At 42.2% G+C, this 20159-nt stretch overlaps 1 protein-coding gene across 6 annotated transcripts in view; it reads left to right on the forward strand.

Moving 5' to 3' along the window:
- Positions 1 to 2517: 2517 nt before the first annotated feature.
- Positions 2518 to 20159, forward strand: part of SLC36A4 (solute carrier family 36 member 4) — a 121837-nt gene continuing 104195 nt past the window's right edge. For 2 of the 6 annotated variants that reach the window (XR_003927585.1, XM_030042934.2), the window contains exons 1-4: positions 2518 to 2616; positions 17603 to 17726; positions 18512 to 18602; positions 19769 to 19857. Coding sequence is in view for 4 of the 6 variants with exons in the window: in XM_030042934.2 (XP_029898794.1) it covers positions 2589 to 2616; positions 17603 to 17726; positions 18512 to 18602; positions 19769 to 19857 (332 nt within the window). In the remaining 2 variants the exon portion in view is untranslated. Of the gene's footprint in view, positions 2617 to 2723; positions 2963 to 11532; positions 12896 to 17602; positions 17727 to 18511; positions 18603 to 19768; positions 19858 to 20159 lie in introns of those variants that run through there. The other 4 variants (XM_030042935.2, XM_030042936.2, XM_030042937.2 and 1 more) reach the window with 4 other exon arrangements.

A 20159-nucleotide genomic window follows, 5' to 3' on the forward strand; every position in this document is an offset into this window, starting at 1 on the left:
CTCTTCAAACACATAAGAAACCTCTTCCCAGAAGAAGGAACTTTGATGCAAATAGTGGCAAGTAGTAGAAAGAAATTGTTTTCCATTGGGAAGGACGTGAAATAAAGATGTATTACATCCTTAAAGTCTTTTCAACATCTACGCGGCATTTACTGTGAGCCAAGTGCTGAAATGAAATGGCAAGGTAGAACAAATGAACACTCTTATCTGAATACCAATTTTGAATATACATTAATGGTCTGATACACTTTTCTGAACAAACTTTGGCATTGTTAGAAACAATGGAGAATACAGAATATCCACGATTATAAAGAAAATAGATATACACTGTGTAAAGGCTTGACAAAAACATTGTAATTAGTGAGTCAGTTCCTTAAATCAATAACCTACAATCACAGATTGCCTACTGAGAACCCTTTTAGAAAATAAATTTGAGGAAGCCAAGTAATAGATCACTTACTTACACAGCTCTTTTTTTTAATTAAAGTTTGGAGAAGCACGGTACCTGGAAAGAAACATAAATTCGACAATTGAAAAGGAATGTCTTCCCCATTAGAATTTATTCATTGAAGATAAGTGAATTAATGATGCCTGCCTGAAGATGAATGAAGCTTCTGAGAGGCTTCAGATGATTCTTGCATTTCTCCTGTGTAGAAAAAAGACAAATTATTTTATCATACATTCTCATTGCAAAAAAACCAACCATGTTATGTTTTAGGAAACCAACAGCTGGAAACTTTATTACTTAAGTCACTCAGCCATAGATATAGGCAGAACTTTGAAAGTTTTGATGAAAAAATACCGATGGGTTATTCTGGGAGCAACTAGCACAAAAGACAGGTTAAAGAGTGGGTGTCAGGTTAGTGGAAGATCAGTCTCCAAGTATTCAAAATTCACAATAGACTAAACTTGCTGGGAGAAGGTTCTGTCAAAGGGTGATCCTTTTAGGCTAGACAGTATAACTTCAGTTGAAAATCCTTTGGAGCATTATGTCTTTCTTTCATTCTTCCCTTCTGACCCACCTGCCCCTAACCAGCCCTATATTAGGGACTTCAAACCATGAAAATAAAAGTTCATGGAATTATAGAAGCTCTTATCGTACAAGTCTAAAATGCTTAATTTCAGAGGAAAGGTTTAGAGAGTAAGGATACTGAATATCACTTCAGAGTGACCTGGAGCAGTGATTATAGCTTTGATTGCAGGGTGTAGTTGAAATCTATTTTAGCACCTTGATACACTTGATTTCCAAAGATTAAAAAAAAATACAAGGAATTACAGGAAATACTGCTTTCTTTTAATATGAATAAAAACAATTACTTAGAAGCAGCAGATTTCCAAATCCATGCTCCTTTGCATTGTTTCACTACCTGCATTTCCCTGACATTTATTCTGCTTATGGGTGAAGCTGTTAGAAATCGTATTCTTATCTACAAGAGTGCACAGAGAAGATGCACTGTTCCTGTGGAATCTGCAAAAAGTGGAACATCAGTTTCAGGAAGTAACTCGATATGAAACAATTAGTTACAGATAAGTCTTCACATCACTCTTTCTTGTTCCAGTGGTTGATCCATCATTAACTATGATTCTCACAAATGTCCTTTTTGAATCATTCCTTGTTTCACGTAAGGAAAATAATTTGAACTTGTTGAAGGTGACTGGCTTTCAGGAGGCCAAACTGCAAATCACTGACAAGCTGAGCTGTCAAGCGCTGCTGAACTCTTGACTCCCACCCTTGTTTTCAGTCTTTGGTTATTAATTATGGCTCTATGCTTGCAGCGCCCTTTCCGAAGCCGGGCTCCCCAGCCTTGCAGATGTCGGCAGGGCCTTATGGGGCCATCAGACCTGGGGCTGCAGCAGAACCATGAAGCAATGCCAATTCCCGTGAGGCAGCCTGTGCTGATCTAAGAGCGGCTGCTCCTGAAAGGCTCTGAAGGAAAAAAAAAAAAAAAGGGTAATGAGTTAATTTGCTAGCGCTGGAAGGCAAACACAATTACGCAGCCTTCCATAACCGTACGAGCCGTTGCACGTGGCGAGCGACTAGCCGCGCGCTTCGTCTCAGCCCCGGCCCCTCTTGCTGAGGGTCGATCCCGAGGGGAGGCCGGAGCTCCCGTGTCCCGCCGCAGGGAAGCTGTGCGCGGCCACTGCGGCTCGGCCGGGCCGGGGTGCCCGGGAGGCAGAGGGAAGCTCCGCGGAGAGCGAGGCCCGAGGGCGTCAAGGGGGAAGCTCCCGCAACGGAGACCCACTGCGAGGCAGAGGCAGGCCCTGCTCGCCCACACGAGGAGGCTCACGCATTTCAAAGGGCAGATGCTTCAGAGAGCACCCGGCGGCGGGGCGGCTGCCGTGTGAGGGCACGGAGGAAAGCGCAGGACGCAAGGCACGAGGCGTCAAGGAGCTCGGCGGGGCTCCGCGCTCCGCGCCCCGCCTGGAGGACCAACGCCCGCCCTGCCCCACGCACGTCTTGTCTTTCCGGCCGCTATCTATGGTTCGCTCCCGCGGGGCGCGACCCGTCGGGCGGGGCGCATGCGCAGCGCCGCGCCGGCCGGCTCCACATTGGCGGAAGGGCGAGCGGAGAGCCCGCCGGTGGGGAGATGGACGGCGGCGGCGGGGAGGAGTTGGGTGAGGAGTGCCGTGCGGGCCGGCGGCAGCGGCCGAGGGGCAGCGGGATGGCGGCTCGCCGCGGGGCGGAGAGGAGGGGGCGTGAGCGTGAAGAGCGGCCGGCCGAGGTCCACCCCCCCCACCCCTCCAGGCGGAATGGTTCGGCCCACGGGGGATGCGCTGCAGCGTTCAGCGCATCGAGGCGGGCGGGATGAACCATCCCACCTGGGGGAGGGGTGGGCCCGGTCCTGCCGCTCCTCCGCATCGGGCGGCGGCGGCCCGGGCCTCCCCAGCGCACCGCGGGCCGGGGCCGGGGAGGCGGGAGGCGAGCGCTGAGCGCCCCGCAGCCGGCCCGGCGGCACCCGGGGTCGGGCGGGGCTGAGGGAAGCGGAGCCTCTCGCACCGCCGCGGCCGCCTCGGAGAGGGAGAGCCGGCCGGGGTCTCTCCACAGCGGGTCGGCGGGCGGAGGGGCCGGCGGCGGCCCCACCTGGCGGAAGGCCGGCGCTGAGGGAGGCGCGGGCGGTTCCCTGAAGGCGTCGGGCAGCGCACCTGGCTGGCTCTGGGTCTCATGGGGAAGTCGCGGTCTTGCACAGGAGTTTAGGAAATACTTTGTCTTGGCATCGCTAGGTGATGCTGTTAGCTGTGATGAAAGGCGGGGGGGTTGGGGGTTTGGTTTTATTTGGGGGGTGTGTGTGTGTTTTGATATATTAGCTGTATTTATTGCAGATTGCTCTTCAGTCCTTTAAGTCTGAGTGTTGGAGGGCACAGATAGGTTCACCGCTTAATTTGTCTCTCCGTAGATGGGCAAGAGATAACTCGTAGCAGGTTTAAAGTATAGCTGATTCTGGGCTGGACTGGGCAGGCTGGAAGTCTCATCTCAAAGCTGTGTTCCACTGTAATGTCAAGAATTAGTCCTGTCTGGTGGTAATGGTGGGAAGCAGGAGACACGCTTCAGATTTTATTGTCCCAGAGGCTGATCCACCTTGCAATGAGAGATTGCCACCTCCAGAGCAAAGGTGGCAGAAAGAAATTTTAGCTTTTTTTTTTTTTTGCTGAGGTTCACAGCTCTGACAGTTTCTCTGTTAGAAACCTTAAAACCAAAATTTATTATGGGATTAACTGTTTAAAAATGCAGATCAACACCTGGTAAGATTTCAGAAGTTTTTTGCATGGTTTGGTCCTATTCAATACTTAATAAAATTTAAATGTTACCAATGTGTCATCACTTGAAAGTGTTTTAATCATGTAGAAATGTGTAGCTTGGTCTAGGCAGGACAGTGGATTATTTAAGACTAACATCTTCCCAAAGAAATGATACGTTGTGGGTTGCAGTAAAAGCGCTCCGCTGAAAGTTCTTCTAAACCATGGAGACCTGTATAGGCTTTGGTTTAATAATTCAGGTGTCTCATTTTATTAGCCTTCTGGATTTGACAGTTATGATGCAAAAGCAAACCGTTCTTCCTGCTTACTGAGTGGCATTATTGACTTTCAGCATTTGTTCAGAAATAACTGTTCTCAAGATTAATAAATTCTACCATAAAGCAGAATAAATCTACTTTATTAAAGTTACAGTCTGTAATGAAGAGAAATAAATGACACAAAGACATGTTTTCCAAAGAAAAATAAGGAGGGATTCAACTAATTGCACAAAGTAGAGCTTTAAAGTTCTTGGAAAAACAAACAACAAAAGCTAATGCTAACTTTTACTATTATGGAAAATATAATTATTAGCATTTAATAGCAATTTTTAAATCAGATTATTTTTCCTTTTTAATTTTCTTTCTGGAAAATACATTTTCATTTTAGGGGGGATTTTTTGTTTGTTCTTAGGTCTCTTGTATTCGGTAGGAGTTGTAGTGGAAAATAAAGACAGCTGGCTGGTGTATGGTTGAATGGGATTATCTGTTAGCTCCCCCTTGAACTAGAAGAAACTACGAAAGTTTTTCGATCTTGACAAGCATGCCCCTAGCACTACCATTCATAGTCACTTTTTATCGATCTGTAATTTCTTCAGCGGTTGTGGAAGCACATGACTGAGTAATGTGGCAGATCTTGCCAGATTTATGTGTGTTTGGTGGACAACGCTGTACTTTACAGTTCGATGTCTTCTGGAGAAATGCTGGGAAGGTTATTTATAGGCTGACGTTTGGAGAGTGGAGAAACAGGTATTTCTTTCTATGGTTGAGGGAGTAACTGAGCGTCGTACAGCAAGCTGCTTACTGAGCCAGTTGCAGATTCTGAAAATAGTGGCAATGTTTTCTTTGTAACTATTTTTTTCTTCAGAGCACTGGTTCAGAATGCTGAATTGAAAAGCTCTGCTATTCAGAGACTTGATCACTAATCTTGTCCCATAAGAGCAGCCACTGGCTTGGTTAGGTGACAGAAGCTCTGGGCATGCCCTCTGGATCATGAATATGGCATTCTATAGCTTGTGAGAAAATATTAGCATAAAACCACATTTTAGGCTAGTGTAAAGATTATGTGGTTCTGATTTTCTCTTTTATACAGCAGTCAAAACAGCTTCTTATTAAATTGAATCTTTATCCCTATTACAGAGGCACGGGGTCACCCTCTATTTAATAAAAGCATTTCACAGGACTGTGAATCTTGTGCTGTGTTTCTGGCCATGTTAGCATGTTCTTGTGTAGAAGCCGACTGAGCAGTGAAGTACCTACAAGACCCCCTTTGCCTACTGCGTTTTGCCAGGCATTTAATGTACATGTGAAGTGGTGCTCCAGCAAGACCTGTGTGTTCCTTCTCCCACAAATGAGTAAAAACAGCTGATGTAAACAATGATAAGCTATATCCTATCCCCCAAATCTTTTAATGCTTGTATGTCAAATCCAGTTTTTTTCTATGTGATGACACTGACTTCAAAACCCTCAAGGAAAAAAACCAGATCATATTGCTAAATTGGATTTGGAAAAGGGGTTTTAGATAGGAGTTTTTCTTGGAGGTGACCTTCTGCGAAGGAACAATGGGAGATTGTATTTGGCTTTGTTTTTAATACGTCCTTTGCCTTTAATTTGCTGTGCAGGCCTGGCAGACTGCTTCATCCTTTTGTCTCTGTTTCACCCACAAAATGAAAATGATGGAGATTAGTTTTGTCCCTTGTGGTGCTAAGGGGTTCAGTTAATTTTGGAAGTGTTAATTGCTTGAGCAGTATAGAAAAATTAACTAAAGTTCTCAGTGAAAATTAATTTCTTTGCAGAGCTTTTGAACCAAAGGATTACTTCAGTGTGCTATAAAAGCTGTAGAATTAAGTACATTTAGTAACAGTTCAAAGGTTTCTTTGGCAGTACGTCCATAAATGTTGGCAAGATGCTGGCAAATTCAAGGAGGTAGAAAAATACACTTGAAGATACAAAGCTAGAAATACTGGTTATAACAATTTAAACAATATAGCTTTAATCTCACTGCGTAACTAGTGGTTGAGTAGTGGTTGGAATTCTTCAGAGGTCTTTGAGGATATAGTGTTGACATTTATGCATGATTACAGTGTGATGTGTAGCTGTGATGAATCGGTGATTTATTTCCTCAGTGGGTTAAGGAATCAGTTTAACGTTGCAGTGGTAATTCTGGGAGAAGTTGAAATGCACTTTGTGTTGCCTTGTGTGGTGGGTTGACCCTGGCTGGACACCAGGTGCCCACCAAAGCCATGCGATCACTCCCTTCCTCAATTGGACAGGGGAGAGAAAAATATAACGAAGGACTCATGGGTCGAGATAAGGGTAGGGAATGATCACTCAGCAATTACCATCATGGGCAAAACAGACTCGACTTGGGGTAATTAGCTTAATTTATTACCAATCAAATCAGAGTAGGATAATGAGAAATAAAACCAAATCTTAAAACAACTTCGCCCCAACCTTCCCTTCTTCCCAGGCTCAACTTCAATCCTGGTTTTCTCTACCTCCTCCCACTGAGCGGCGTAGGGGGACGGGGAATGGGGGTTGGGGTGAGTTCATCCCACCTTGTCTCTGCCGCTCCTTCCTCCTCAGGGGGAGGACTCCTCACTCTTCCCCAGCTCCAGCGTGGGGTCCCTCTCACGGGATACAGTCCTCCATGAACTGCACCAGCGTGGGTCCCTTCCACAGGCTGCAGTCTTTCAGGCACGGACTGCTCCAGCGTGGGTCCCCCGTGGGGTCACAAGTCCTGCCAGCAAACCTGCTCCAGCGTGGGCTCCTCTCTCCACGGGACCACAGGTCCTGCCAGGAGCCTGCTCGAGCATGGACTTCCCACGGGGTCCCAGCCTCCTTCGGGCATCCCCCTGCTCCGGCATGGGGTCCTCCCCGGGCTGCAGGTGGAGATCTGCTCCCCCGTGGACCTCCCTGGGCTGCAGGGGGACAGCCTGCCTCCCCATGGTCTTCCCCACGGGCTGCAGGGGAATCTCTGCTCCGGCACCTGGAGCATCTCCTCCCCTCCTTCTGCATTGACCTGGGGGACTGCAGGGTTGTTGCTCTCACATCTTCTCACTCTTTCTGGCAGCAACTTTTCCCCTTCTTAACTCTGTTCTCCCAGAGGTACTACCACTGTCGCCGATTCGCTCAGCCTTGGCCAGCAGCAGGTCCGACTTGGAGCCAGCTGGCATTGGCTTTATTGGACATAGGGGAACCTTCCAGCAGCTTCTCACAGAAATCATCCCTGTAGCCCCCCCCAATACCAAACCCTTGCCACCCAAACCAAATACACCTTGCTTGATAGTAACAGTACTTGCAGAGTTTTTTGGCATCCTTCTTGCATGGGTATTCACAGAAGAAAGCAGAAACAATGACAAATATTTAAATAACTGTTAAGACAATCTGAAGACAGCATTTGATCTGAAAAGATTTTTGTGGTGGCATGAGGAGAAAAGAAATTCATATTAGCTGAAGGAAAGACAGAGCTGAAAATTGGCTGGTACTTTGGCTAAGTAAAAACAAAAGGGTGTGTAGAAGTGAATTGCCTTATTCTTAGTTGCGTTGAATAAAGATGATGCAAAGTTTTCAGCAAGTCCTGTGACTAAGCAGTGGATTGGATCCCTAATAGTGTATGGTGTTTGGATGCAGCCTGGACAGCTTGGTAGAGTGTGGACCTAAGGCAGTCTGAGGTGCGCTCTGCACCATGTGCTTTGTGAGGCAGCAGGCAGCCAACTTCACCTCTGATTCAGGTATGGCACGCATATGCTGTTCTTGTAGCTGGAATTTGAGATACGTATTTAAACTGCATGTATTGGACCCTTCTAGGAAGAAATCAAAGTCACTGTGCATATTCCATGCCGATTTTCTGTCAGTGACTGTGGACTTTCCAGAATAGTTAATTTCAGGCTAGGTCCAAGTATGCAAAGCACTTGCTCTTCTACTTTGTGAGTACATATCTGCTTTATGGGGCAGAGAAATCTCAAGCTTTCTTGCCTGGTGTGCTCTAGACCACAAGTTTGGATCCATTAAATTTGGATGTTACACAAATCTGGATGTCAGTATGAGTATGGACTGCGCAGTAGGGACATAGCCACAGTATTCCAACAGGAGACATCTATTATCAAACAAAACCCCGTGCTTAGAAAGTTGCATGATCCAAACCTTGTATTATGTCCCAGTACCATTACTGTTAACAGATTCACATGTTTTAGGCTAAAGCTATACACCAGTCATGGGATAAATGAGGAATGATGGGGAAAAGAGGCAATTCAAGAACATTTATATGGCTAGAATAGAGACCAAATAGCATTGCTGGAGTATTTTATATAATGCAGTATTTCAGGTGAACCTGTAGTAAGTGTAGTTGTCACAATATAAGTTGGTGCTGGTTGCTGTTACCTGTGTTTTAAAACTTGTAGTGGAATTTATTTTCAAATGAGCTATTATGTTAGAATAGGATCAGTGAACTGCCAGCCTGAGTGTACAGATAGGAAGTGGATATTCTGAGGTCTAATTTAAGCAGTTTCTGAGAACATGGGTAAATAGTTGACCTAATTTACTCCAGTTCCCTCCATATCTGTTGCCCAGGACTGGTATGCCGAAGGATGGCTGAAGAGATTTCAAGGTACTGTTGTCATGGTTATGTACTGGTCCCACAAGACAAAAAATGTACATAAATGGATGTAGATTTTAAAGTGTTATTGTTCTGTGGAGTTTTACATGCACAGCTTTCTACTGGGTGCTTGGTTGAAAATCAGATTCTTTCACTATGGATTTAATTTCTTCAGAAGAAGTCTTAGATTTCTACTGTTTTTTCTGCTGACCTGCAAATATATTTTAGAAGCAAGAGATTTAGTCTGTAGTAGTACACAAAATTTCTCAAGACTTACTATGACCTGTACACATAAAGGACATATAACTTTAATTTGTGTTGTATGGGGTAGTATATTTAACAATAGTAATGATTTTCTTTATTGTCCATATTAAGTTCAAATTTGTTGCTTTGAATCTTGTTTTTAAAAAAAGAATTTCTTTGTTTCCAGGCATATGCTCAGACAAATGAATGTCTGCATAATAACTGGGTTAAAATAAATGCCTCTCATCTGGTAAAAAAGGCCAATCATAGAAGATAATTAATTAAGCCTCCTACTGTGCTCTAGCTGTGTGCAATTTTGCTGCTGTTGTGACCAGCTACCACCTCAGAGAAAAGCTGATGGCAATGGTCTTGGAGCTTTGGAAGGCCTGGCTGTATTTTTGAGATGCATTAGATGAACTTTTTTTCTTTCAAGGATTATCAATTTGATCGGCATTTTAGAAGTATTAAAAGTACAGCAGTGTGGTAAACCAATAGCAATAAAATCAGTTGTGTAATGCAAATACTGTTCAATGAATGTTGGCAAAGATTTTATCTGTAAAAAGAAACATATACAGATGTTTTAATTGAATGGAGCTTTAAAAAGTTTTTTAGTGGGACATTTGGGGAAAATCACCTTTTGCTGTGGTCAGATAGACCAATTCTCAATGTTTAAGTAAGGTGAAATCTTCCCTTCTCTCTGGAACAGCTGATGCTACATCCTTCACATAAGGAAATTCCCTGTAAAAACATTGTTTTGACACTTAGTGGCTTGGCACGTGAATGGTGCCTGGCTTGAGAAGTCTGGCACACTGCTTAGCTGTGTTTGAAAGAAGTACTTTTAAAGAAACACCTAAGATCCTGCCATCCTATTAACTTTTATTGACATTCAAGTCTTCATTTCAACATGTAGACCAATGATGATGGGCAGGTTAGCATGACATGTACTGAGAGTAGAATGTAGGTAACTGTTAACATGTAGCAGAAAGCGGTATGTGTGCAGAAAACTTCTGGTTCTTGCATGTACTGACAACAGAATAGCAGCTGCTCCTTTCAAATAGGAGGTTCCGTGCTATTGGGACTCAAGTTTTGTATGAAATGTGTTGCCTTGTACATTGAGCCACTTCATAAATAAAACTTTAATGTGGTTTTCAAAGTAAATATTCTTTATGATGCATTGCTTTTCTGTTGTTATCAGTGATAGCTCATGGCTTTCAGCTGGGAAAGCAATTGAGTATGAAATTGGGATGTTCTGTTGCGTAAGTGACACTAATAAAATAGCAGAATGGTGTGGGAAAACAGATACTAAAAAATATGTAGCTTATACTTCCCCAGGACTTGTAAATAAATATTCAAACCACCATGATAAATGTATTTAGACACCATTTTTTCCCTGAAAGGATGGTCAGGTACTTTACCCAGGTGGCTTAAGTTAAAAAGTGGGTGCTATATTAAATTCACTGTTGCCTTCCTTTTGGGCTAAGATGATTGCGTAGTGTGGAAGACCTTGCAGTGAAGAAGGAGCACAACTGTGCTTGAAGCGGTCTAAAGTTCTAATAAGAAAATACGGGAAGACCACATGCTTACAGTTGTTTTCTCCGTTGTGAGGCTGTGTGCTGTGCTGTAGTTCAGAGAACTTCATTGTGATTTTTGTCAGTTTTATGGGTCTCCCTGAATCTTGTCAATGAATCTTGAGATGGCAGAATGCCTGGAGAAAGGTTCAAGTACAGAACAGCATATACCAAGAGGCATAAGGAGAAGTTGCAAAGAAGATCTTATAGACTTCTGTACTGTATGCAGAAAAAATGAATAGCTATGAGGCTGAGAAGAAGTGTAATGTCACGGAGGCAAATGCACAAAGGTGAAAACAATCAAACCCAAAGTATTTATGTGTTATTTTGATATGGAGATAATTTAGTGGATCCAGCAGAGAATGAAGAGATGAAAAAGAATAACATGTTGTAGAAGTTGTGTGTGCTTGAAGGTCATTTATATGGGAAATAATTTAAGTGAAAGCTCAAGAAATAGCATGAGGGCAAAGTATTTCATTGCAAAAATTCAAGGCCAGTAAAGGTTAGTGTATGCAACTCATGCATAGCAATCGTTTTTGCTTGTGGAGGGGAACTTCTACTCACTGTGTTCCAGCAGTATATGATTGGAAAATCTCTCCCCATGCAAATTTTAAAAAAGGACTATTATGATACTGCTTTTAGCTTAGGAAATGGTATAAAATTGCCACCATATGTGGTCTTCCCCTGCTCAGCGTTCATGAGACCCCTCCTGGAGTACTGCATCCAGCTCTGGGGCCCCCAGCACAAGAAGGACATGGACCTGTTAGAACGGGTCCAGAGGAGGGACGTGAAAATAGTCAGAGGGCTGGAGCACCTCTCCTGTGAAGGCAGGCTGAGAGAGTTGGGGTTGTTCAGAAGAGAAGGCTCCGGGGAGACCTTATAGCAGCCTTCCAGTACCTAAAGGGGGCTTATAAGAAAAATGGAGAGAGAGACTTTATAACCAGGGCCTGTAGTGACAGGAGAAGGGGCAAAGGTTTTAAACTGAAAGACAGTAGATTTAGATTGGTCATGAGGAAATTTTTTAGGCTGAGGGTGGTGAGACACTGGCACAGGTTGCCCAGAGAAGTTGTGATGCCCCATCCCTGGAAGTGTTCAAGTCCAAGTTGGATGGGGCTTTGAGCAACCTGATCAAGTGGAAGCTGTCCCTGCCTATGGCACGGGGGAGTGGAACAAGATGATCTTTAAAGGTCAGAAACCTTTAAAGGTTTATGTTGACTATATGTATGGACTAAAAACTTTGCATATAACCTCTTTTGGTGGGGAAGTAGGTTATCTTTCCTTTGGGTCAGTATAGTGGGTCACATGATTGGTTGCGATCTCAAGGAGTAAATTGGTGAAAATTCTATGGGAAAGATACTTCTTAAAAACTGCATCATGTAGACATCTCCTTAAAACTCAAGTTTACTATTACCAGTAGCAGGCAGAGTAGTAGTCTACTATCAAGTGTCCTGCTGTTTCTCCAGGAGGTATCCCTGAAAAGCACAGTGGTTACTGATATTTCAGAGAGCAAAGGATTTTTTCTGCACAAGAATTAATGTATTGGAAGTGGTGATGCATGAAGGGACGTAAGAATTTAAATATACAAGGAAAGTATATATGGTGTGAAGGATGGAGAGGTGGGAACAGGCTCATCAACTGGGGGAGAGGCTGGCTTTTTGGAGTGGATAGCTGGTGTAAATCTTTTAGTGTGAGCTTTCTTCCTGCCTTGTTGAGAATGCTTATGTTGTTTTCGTTACTCCTGTCATCTCGCTCCTGAACAAAGATCAGGATGTCAAACAAGGAAAAGATGAAGAAAAGGGGTAATGGTCAGGCATTCAGCCTCATAGGTGAAGATGCTGGCTTCTCTCTGGATGATGATTCCGTCTGGAAAGACAGCATCTCCTCCATTTCATGTGTTATCTGTCATCCTGTTCTTGGTCTTCTATGACAAATACAGCGAATTTAAATAAATCAGGACAGTGTGTATTGTCTGACCTGCATATATTTCCTTCTGTTCCATTAATTCTTACACCCAAAAATGCTTTGCTTTTTGTCATAATCGGTCAACTGCTGTGTGGGACAAATGAACTTATGGCTGAAGATCAGAAGTAAGGCCAACCAGCAAGAATGGAAAGGCAAGTCTCTGCTACAGAGCACCAAGTCAGGAAGAAGAGGTGGATGAAGCCTTCTTTAAACAACTGGAAGAAGCCTTCTGTTCACACATCCTGGTTCTGTTCACATGTCCTGGTTCTCATGGGGGAATTTTACCACCTAATACCTCCTAGGGAGGCAATGTGGCAGAGCCCAAGGAATTGAGGATTTTTCTGGAGAGCTTGTAGGATGGTTTCTTTCATGCAAGTGCCCCCAACTAGGGAAAATGTGTTGCTGGTTCTGCTACTCATGAATATGGAAGAAGATGGATGGCAGCCTGGGCTGCAGTGACAGTGCATGATGAAATTGAAGATCCTGAAATCAAGGAAGGCGAGTTTCAGATTAAAGTACGCTCTGTGACGGTCAATGTATGCATGTTAAGGTCATCTTGGTAAAGAGTGTAGCAGGAGTATAGTAAACATTTTTGTTCTATTTCTTTACTAATGGTAGAGTGGTAAATAAGAACTGAATTGTGTGTATCTCTAGTGCACACAGGAAAGAAACTTTTTTTTTTTTTTTTTTTAATGATGTAACCTAGAATTTACATAGATGCTATGCATTAGTTTCTAAATAGCTGCTATGTTATTTTCCTGCCAGAGTTGAACTTGGAAAAATTAAGTGCATTTTGCCAGTCTGATTGTGCTGTTCTTTGGTGGCAAAGAAGTAGGTAACTGACAGTGTCTGATGGAATACCGATAACTAGGAAAAATAGACTGGTGCTTGAACTTCTTTGAAAGTTCTCTAAATATCTTTAAAATTTCTTGCTGTTAAAGATTTTAATACTGAAATCTTGTTCTGTAGTGCTTTAAATTTTTGTTTGTTTGTTTTAATATGTTTCTAGTGTGAATTAAATTTACCAGTTATTGCAAATATCTATTTTGCTTTGGGCTTATTTGGTACAATGCATTTGTGAAATCTACTGAAATAATCAGGACTGATATTTACATAGATGACAGAATAAACCATAAAAAACCCTCAAAGGCAATCTTGTTTAAGGACAGCCTACTCTGAAGCAGTCCTTCAGTGAGCTGCAAAACTACTTCACAGGAAAAGTTAAAAATGACAAATGGTTTAAAAAAAAACAACTTCAAAAAATAACCGAGTAGGTGAACTGAGGATGATTAGACTGTAAACTCTTTAGGGCAGGGGCTGTTTTCTTAATTTGCGTTTGTGCAGAGCAGTGAGTTGTTTAGCACTTCTAGACATGACAATAAGTTAGTAATTATCAGAGCTGGGATAGTGATAACAATAACCCTTATATGACTAGGTGGCTTTAGGCATGGGCAGATGAGTTTTTGAGGGAAAAAAAATAGCCTGTCTTAGAAAAATTCTTATTACTTAAAAAATGAGAGGAATGCTTGACTATGTCTAAATCCATTCTTAAAGGACTACCTCTGTGATCGGAAGAAGGGTCAGGAAGTTAGGAGAAAAGTAAAATGGGATGTCTATAAAATTCAGTCTTCTGAGCGTGATCTGGTTGCATGGTAAACAGTGTGGATGTATGTATATATCCAACATTTCAGTATCAGGCTGGAATGGAAGAAGAGAAATTCACTTTTCTCCCTTCACTGAGCAGTTGTTGATACTCAGTGGTGTTGTTGGTCCTAAGAGTCATGCTGATCCCCTCATACTGCTAAATAGGAACCTTACTTGCTGCATGTTGTCATCGTTTAGCATTACAAACAGCATCCTACAAAATGTGATGGAGTCAAAACTGGAAAAGTAATTTAACGATGATTTCTTTTATATGTTGTTGAATCTCATGTGATCACAGACTTTGCATGCACACTTGTAGTTTGGCTTGTTCCTAGTGAAAACGCTTCAGATTGTTAGTTTAGACTCAATATTTTAAAAATGAAAATGAGCCTAATCACTTGCCCACTGGGTGAAACTTCCAGCATTGGCACTTTGCCTCCTCTGACCCCTGAGGGGACAGGCTTTTACTCCAGAACTAGAGTACGCAGGTCTTGTTGAGTGTTGAATGAGCCCAGCAGTTACTCAGAGCTGAGAGAGGATGGTCATGGCATTCTCAAGAACTAGTCAACACAATGCTGTGGGAGTAGAGGGAAGAAACTTCTTTGCTGACCCTTCTTTTGATCAATTCATAGACTATATGCTATGTAGTGAAAGATGATTAAGTCTGTCTTAACTTGTATAATTAGAGTATCACTTGAGTATAAATTTGCTTTACAGTGTACTTTCTGGTTGAGTCTCTGACCTCTGATTTTGCTCTCCAATGGGCATCTTTGCTTCTGTCAAGTGCTTTCATTACTGACTTTAAACTTTATTGACACCAAATTCAGATGACACTTTGCTGTTTTCAGGAGATTTTGAGCTGTATGCATTTAATTTTAACTACCTGGATAAGCTGCTTTCTGCTTTATAGCATATATTACACTTCACAGTTTTCCTTTGTAAGTGCCTCTTGCTTAGGATTGGCTTCAGTGCCCTGCTGATGGGTTAAACATCTTTAAGGTTTCATGGAAACCTTCATAATTTGTTGAATGGCTGTGGTGGGTTGACCTTGGCTGGATGCCAGGTGCCCACCAAAGCTGCTCGATCGCTCCCCTCCTCAACTGGTCAGGGGAGAGAAAAAAAATATAACAATAGGCTTGTGGGTCAGGATATGGACAGGGAGATCACTCAGCAATTACCGTCATGGGCAAAACTGACTCGACTTGAGGAAATTAATTTAATTTATTGCCAATCAAATCAGAGTAGGGTAATTAGAGATAAACCCCAATCTTAAAAGCACTTTATCCCCACCCCTCCCTTCTTCTTGGGCTCAACTTCAATCCCGTTTTTCTCTACTTCCTCCCACTGAGTGGCATGGGAGGACGGGGAATGGGGTTGGGGTCGGTTCATCACACATGTCTGCTGCTCCTTCCTTCTCACAGTCTTCCCTTGCTCCAGCCTGGGGTCCCTCCCACAGGAGACAGTTCTCCACAAACTTCTCCAATGTGAGTCTTTCCCAGGGGCTGCAGTTCTTCACGAGCTGCTCCAGCGTGGGTCCCTTCCCTGGGCTGCAGTCCTTCAGGCACAGACTGCTCCAGCGTGGGTCCCTTCCCTGGGCTGCAGTCCTTCAGGCACAGACTGCTCCAGCGTGGGTCCCCCGTGGGGTCACAAGTCCTGCCAGCAAACCTGCTCCAGCGTGGGCTCCTCTCCCTCTCCACGGGGCCACAGGTCCTGCCAGCAGCCTGTGGGCTTCCCACGGGGTCCCAGCCTCCTTCAGGCACCCACCTGCTCCGGCGTGGGGTCCTCCCCAGGCTGCAGGTGGAGATCTGCTCCCCCGTGGACCTCCCTGGGCTGCAGGGGGACAGCCTGCCTCCCCATGGTCTTCCCCACGGGCTGCAGGGGAATCTCTGCTCCGGCGCCTGGAGCATCTCCTCCCCTCCTTCTGCACTGACCTGGGGGGCTGCAGGGCTGGGGCTCTCACATCTTCTCACTCCTCTCTCTGGCTGCCGTTTCTGTCCCCCAGCAACTTTTTTCCCCTTCTTAACCCCGTTCTCCCAGAGGTACTACCACTGTTGCTGATGGGCTCAGCCTTGGCCAGCGGCAGGTCCGTCTTGGAGCCGGCTGGCATTGGCTCTGTCGGACATGGGGGAAGCTTCCAGCAGCTTCTCACAGAAGCCACTCCTGTAGCCCCCGCTGTTACCAAAACCTTGCCATGCAAGCCCAATACAATGGCTAATTTTCAGTATGTTCTGTATTTCCTGTCTGTTTCTGTGCATGTCTCTTGTTTTCAAATTAAGCAGTAATTTTTATCAGACTGACCATAACTCCTCAAAATAAAATTTGTATTTGGCATGTTCATATACCGCTATGTACTATAAAGATGTCAGTTGTCCATGCCTTCTTTTAAATGTATCTACAGTCTCACCGGTGTTAAAGATTTCAGAGGTATTTAGTTAATATCTATTATTCTCACAAAATAAATAAGTTAGTATATGGTTAAGGTATTTAGTGTTCACTCAGTTTATGAAATTTATTTGCTTGCTGAAGAGTGAAGTATGTTTTAATGTAGCTAATGTCCTTTGTGATATTCTTCATGCTTTCCAAGTTCTGTAAATAATGTGATAATTCAGTAAGGTGTGCTCTTGCACACTTAGAAAAATAATGTGATAATTCAGTATATTCTTTATTTCTTCTATATTATCTTTATTCAGATAATTCTTTTAAATAGATGATGTTAAAATCACAGGGATTTCTTTTTTTTTTTTGTGAAAATGATGGAAGTTGAGACTTATTCAACATATTTTATGAATGGATACTGTGGTAGGCAAGAGTAAGGTAAATAAGCTTTTTGCTCTTGGCAGGGTTTGTTTTGCTTAACTGTAATAATTTAAAAATGTTTATAATCTAATTAACATTAAACTGCTGTAAGGTGTAAGTTTTGCCTTAAAGGCAATTTTGTTCACTACTGGCTGCTTGCTCTTGCTTGGTGCTGTTGTTTAGCTGGATGGTGGAATGGCATTTGTTGACTGCAGTGGCAGTTTATGCTACTTTAAGAGGTTCGTGAAATTGCAGCTTTCAAAGCATGCAGCCTAATTCCTTTATCTTGGTTCTCTTGACATCGACTGGAGACGTCTTCTGCAGTACCTGTCTTAACTATCCATTTTAGGATGGGATAACTCTGGGGAGTTCCCTTGCTCACCACTGATAAGAGTAGACTAAATGCTTAGTTTTGCAGTAGCTAATTGGGGGGTAAGATGAATCTCATCCTTTCGTAACAATAGATGACTTTTCTATTTTGCTTTATGTTTATTAGCTTTCAAAATGATCTAAACCATTGACATTTTGATGATAAAAGGTTGGGTTTTTTAATGAAAAACTGTAGTGTGTGGCCATAATGATAATTATAATAATGATAATGAGATGATGTGCCAGAGATAATTTCCTGTGCAAACTTGTGCTTGTGTGTATCTATCTGCCTAAATCAGCATTATAGTTAGGAACACAGGTAAACCTCATGGCATGGGAAGTTTGAGTCGTGTTTCACTTCTAAACTGTAAGTTAGTTTCTAATGCTAATGTAGCATTAACTCTGTTGTACAGACATGGAAGTAATGAAGCCTTTAATTGATGAACAAAATTCAGATGCCATCTCAGATGAAGAGCATGAAAATAATTTCCTGCCAGTTGAGAAGCACTACCAGCTTGATAATGAAGAAGGCATTACGTATGTATTACTCTTAAGTATGAGCTTGTTAAAATTTGTTGCTTGTGACTTGTTTCTCACAAGTAGTTTACTGAACTCTTAAGGGGTTTTCTTGCACCTGCGGTACAGTTTAGTGGTTATACATCAGGACTTTGCATAGTTCTGCCAAAAAGCAGCCCGTTTTGAGTAGGTTCTCTGTTTTTTGGAAGCTAACAATGTACTCGCTGTAAAATATTCCGAGGTGCCCATTTGTAAAGTGATTGGGTCACTCAAAATCCAAGCACTGTTTAAAGAAGGTTTTGATTGATTTTATTTTTTCATAAAGAAACTTCAGAAAACTTTGGAAATAATCTGTTTGTTAAAGTTTAATTAGAAGAACTTGTAAAGTGTTTTTTTTCTTTTGATAAATCTTTGGCTGTCAGACTTGTGATTTGCAGCTGGTAATTGTTTTGAATATTATTGATTCTAAAATAGCATGGACAAAACTTGGTAATTTTGACTCTGAGGCAAAAGGACAGTAAAATTGCACAGAAAATAACCTTTCACAAGCAGGAGGAAGGAATTGAAGATCAGACTTGTATGTTGTATTTGAGGGAGCTCACATGTAAAGATGAATAAGAACATTATTTGAATGTGCTGGACATTCTTTAAAGTAGCTGGACCACTTAAAGTAGTTGAAGCTCACAATTTATCCCTTAATTAATAAATGACAGAGGGTGTGGTTTTGGTTTTGCTTTTTTTTTTTTTTGCTTCCCCCCCCAATCTCAGCATACTTCTAATGTGACTTTTAATATTTTTATCCTCAGGTTTATACAAACACTTACGCACCTCCTCAAGGGAAACATTGGAACTGGACTTCTTGGTCTTCCACTTGCAATAAAAAATGCTGGCATTGTGGTAAGAATTCAATTATTTTTCATAGATTAGAAAAATTATCTAGAAAGATCTACAGATATGTGTCTGAGTCTGAAAAACTAAAATCTTGATACTTTTTGTTTGTCACTTCAACAGAGTTGTGTTCTATTTTTCCTCTCTAGTCTGGTGAAGTTGGTACTGAAGATTGAGTTGTGGTTTTTTTTTTTTTTTTTTTTTTAAAAGTTACTACTTCACACTGAAGGCTTTATAGCACATGTTGTATTTTTGCTCAGCCAAAGTGTTTTTCTGGCGAAAACAAAAACTTTATCAGAAAAAAGAAAGATTTTGATTCACTCAGACTCCTATGATGTCTCATGGGAATTGTTATTACGGGGTTGCCTTATCTTTGTCCAGACTTCTCTAGAGCCAGACTGTATGTCCTAGGATGCAGCATCAGCTTGTTAAATCAATCTTGTGTTTCTGCAGAAACAGGGTATAGCACAGCTTGTTTATACTAGATAACAACTAATGGGTTTCCTAAGGCAGGGCAAATTTAATCAAGTGAAATTTTCACCTTATGCTAAATAATCCTGTAATTCTTTATTATAGGACATTCGGTTTAAGAATGGAAGTTACATGTGAAAAGCAAGTACCTTCTGTGAAAACTTTTGGTCAAACTTCTACTCCAAAACAAATTATTTAATTTGGAAATTATCTATAACTTCTAATAGTAGAAGTTATCAGGGTTGTGGTTGTGTTCTTGTCTTTTTTTTTTATACTGTACATCGTCAAGTCTACTAATGTAAGGGAAAGAAACTTTTATTGTCATTGCCACTTTAAAGTGGTTCAAACTACTGTTTTGAATTGTGCATATATGCAGGCTGCTCCCTTGACAGATTTTTTTTGGCAAATGTCTTAAGGAAGCTGTTAGAGGAGTGAAGTTGTTCACACCCATTTGGTATTTATGGCTTGATCTCCCCTGAGTAGCCTTCTGTCAGGTAGTGAACTAAAAGTAAGGAATGCCATAAAGCATCAGCAGCAAATCTGCCCCTGCGAGGGGGGAAAAAAATATTCAGTTGCATAAAATTTTTAATTCTTAATTTATTTGCTACAATGTGAAATTTTTGCATGTAAAGATTTTCCCCCAACATATTTTCATGGAAAATTCTGTTTATCTCCTTTGTCCTCCCTTTTTTTTCCCATACCAGATTGGACCAATCAGCCTTGTGTTCATAGGAGTTATATCTGTTCATTGTATGCACATCTTGGTACGTTGCAGCCACTGTCTATGTCAGAGGTAAATGTGGAACTACTCTGTTGCTGAGTTTGAATATTTTTTTCTTTCTTCTTTTCTATTCCTGATTTTTCGCCTACAGAATGTCCTGCTGCTGTAGCAGTTTCTTCTTTTCAGTTCAGAATCCTGTACTTGAAAGAAACAACACTCAAATTCTTACTGTGCAACTATAAATGATAGCTATGCTTTGTGCAACACTGCTTTAATACATTGAAAAAAATATTTGTTCTCTGCTCATACACAAAATGAAGTCGGTTTAACTTGTGTTGCCTAGTATCCTGTTCTTTGCTGACAAATAATCAGGT

The sequence above is a fragment of the Aquila chrysaetos genome, chromosome 19 (assembly GCF_900496995.4).
Source record: "Aquila chrysaetos chrysaetos chromosome 19, bAquChr1.4, whole genome shotgun sequence".
NCBI lineage: Eukaryota > Metazoa > Chordata > Aves > Accipitriformes > Accipitridae > Aquila > Aquila chrysaetos.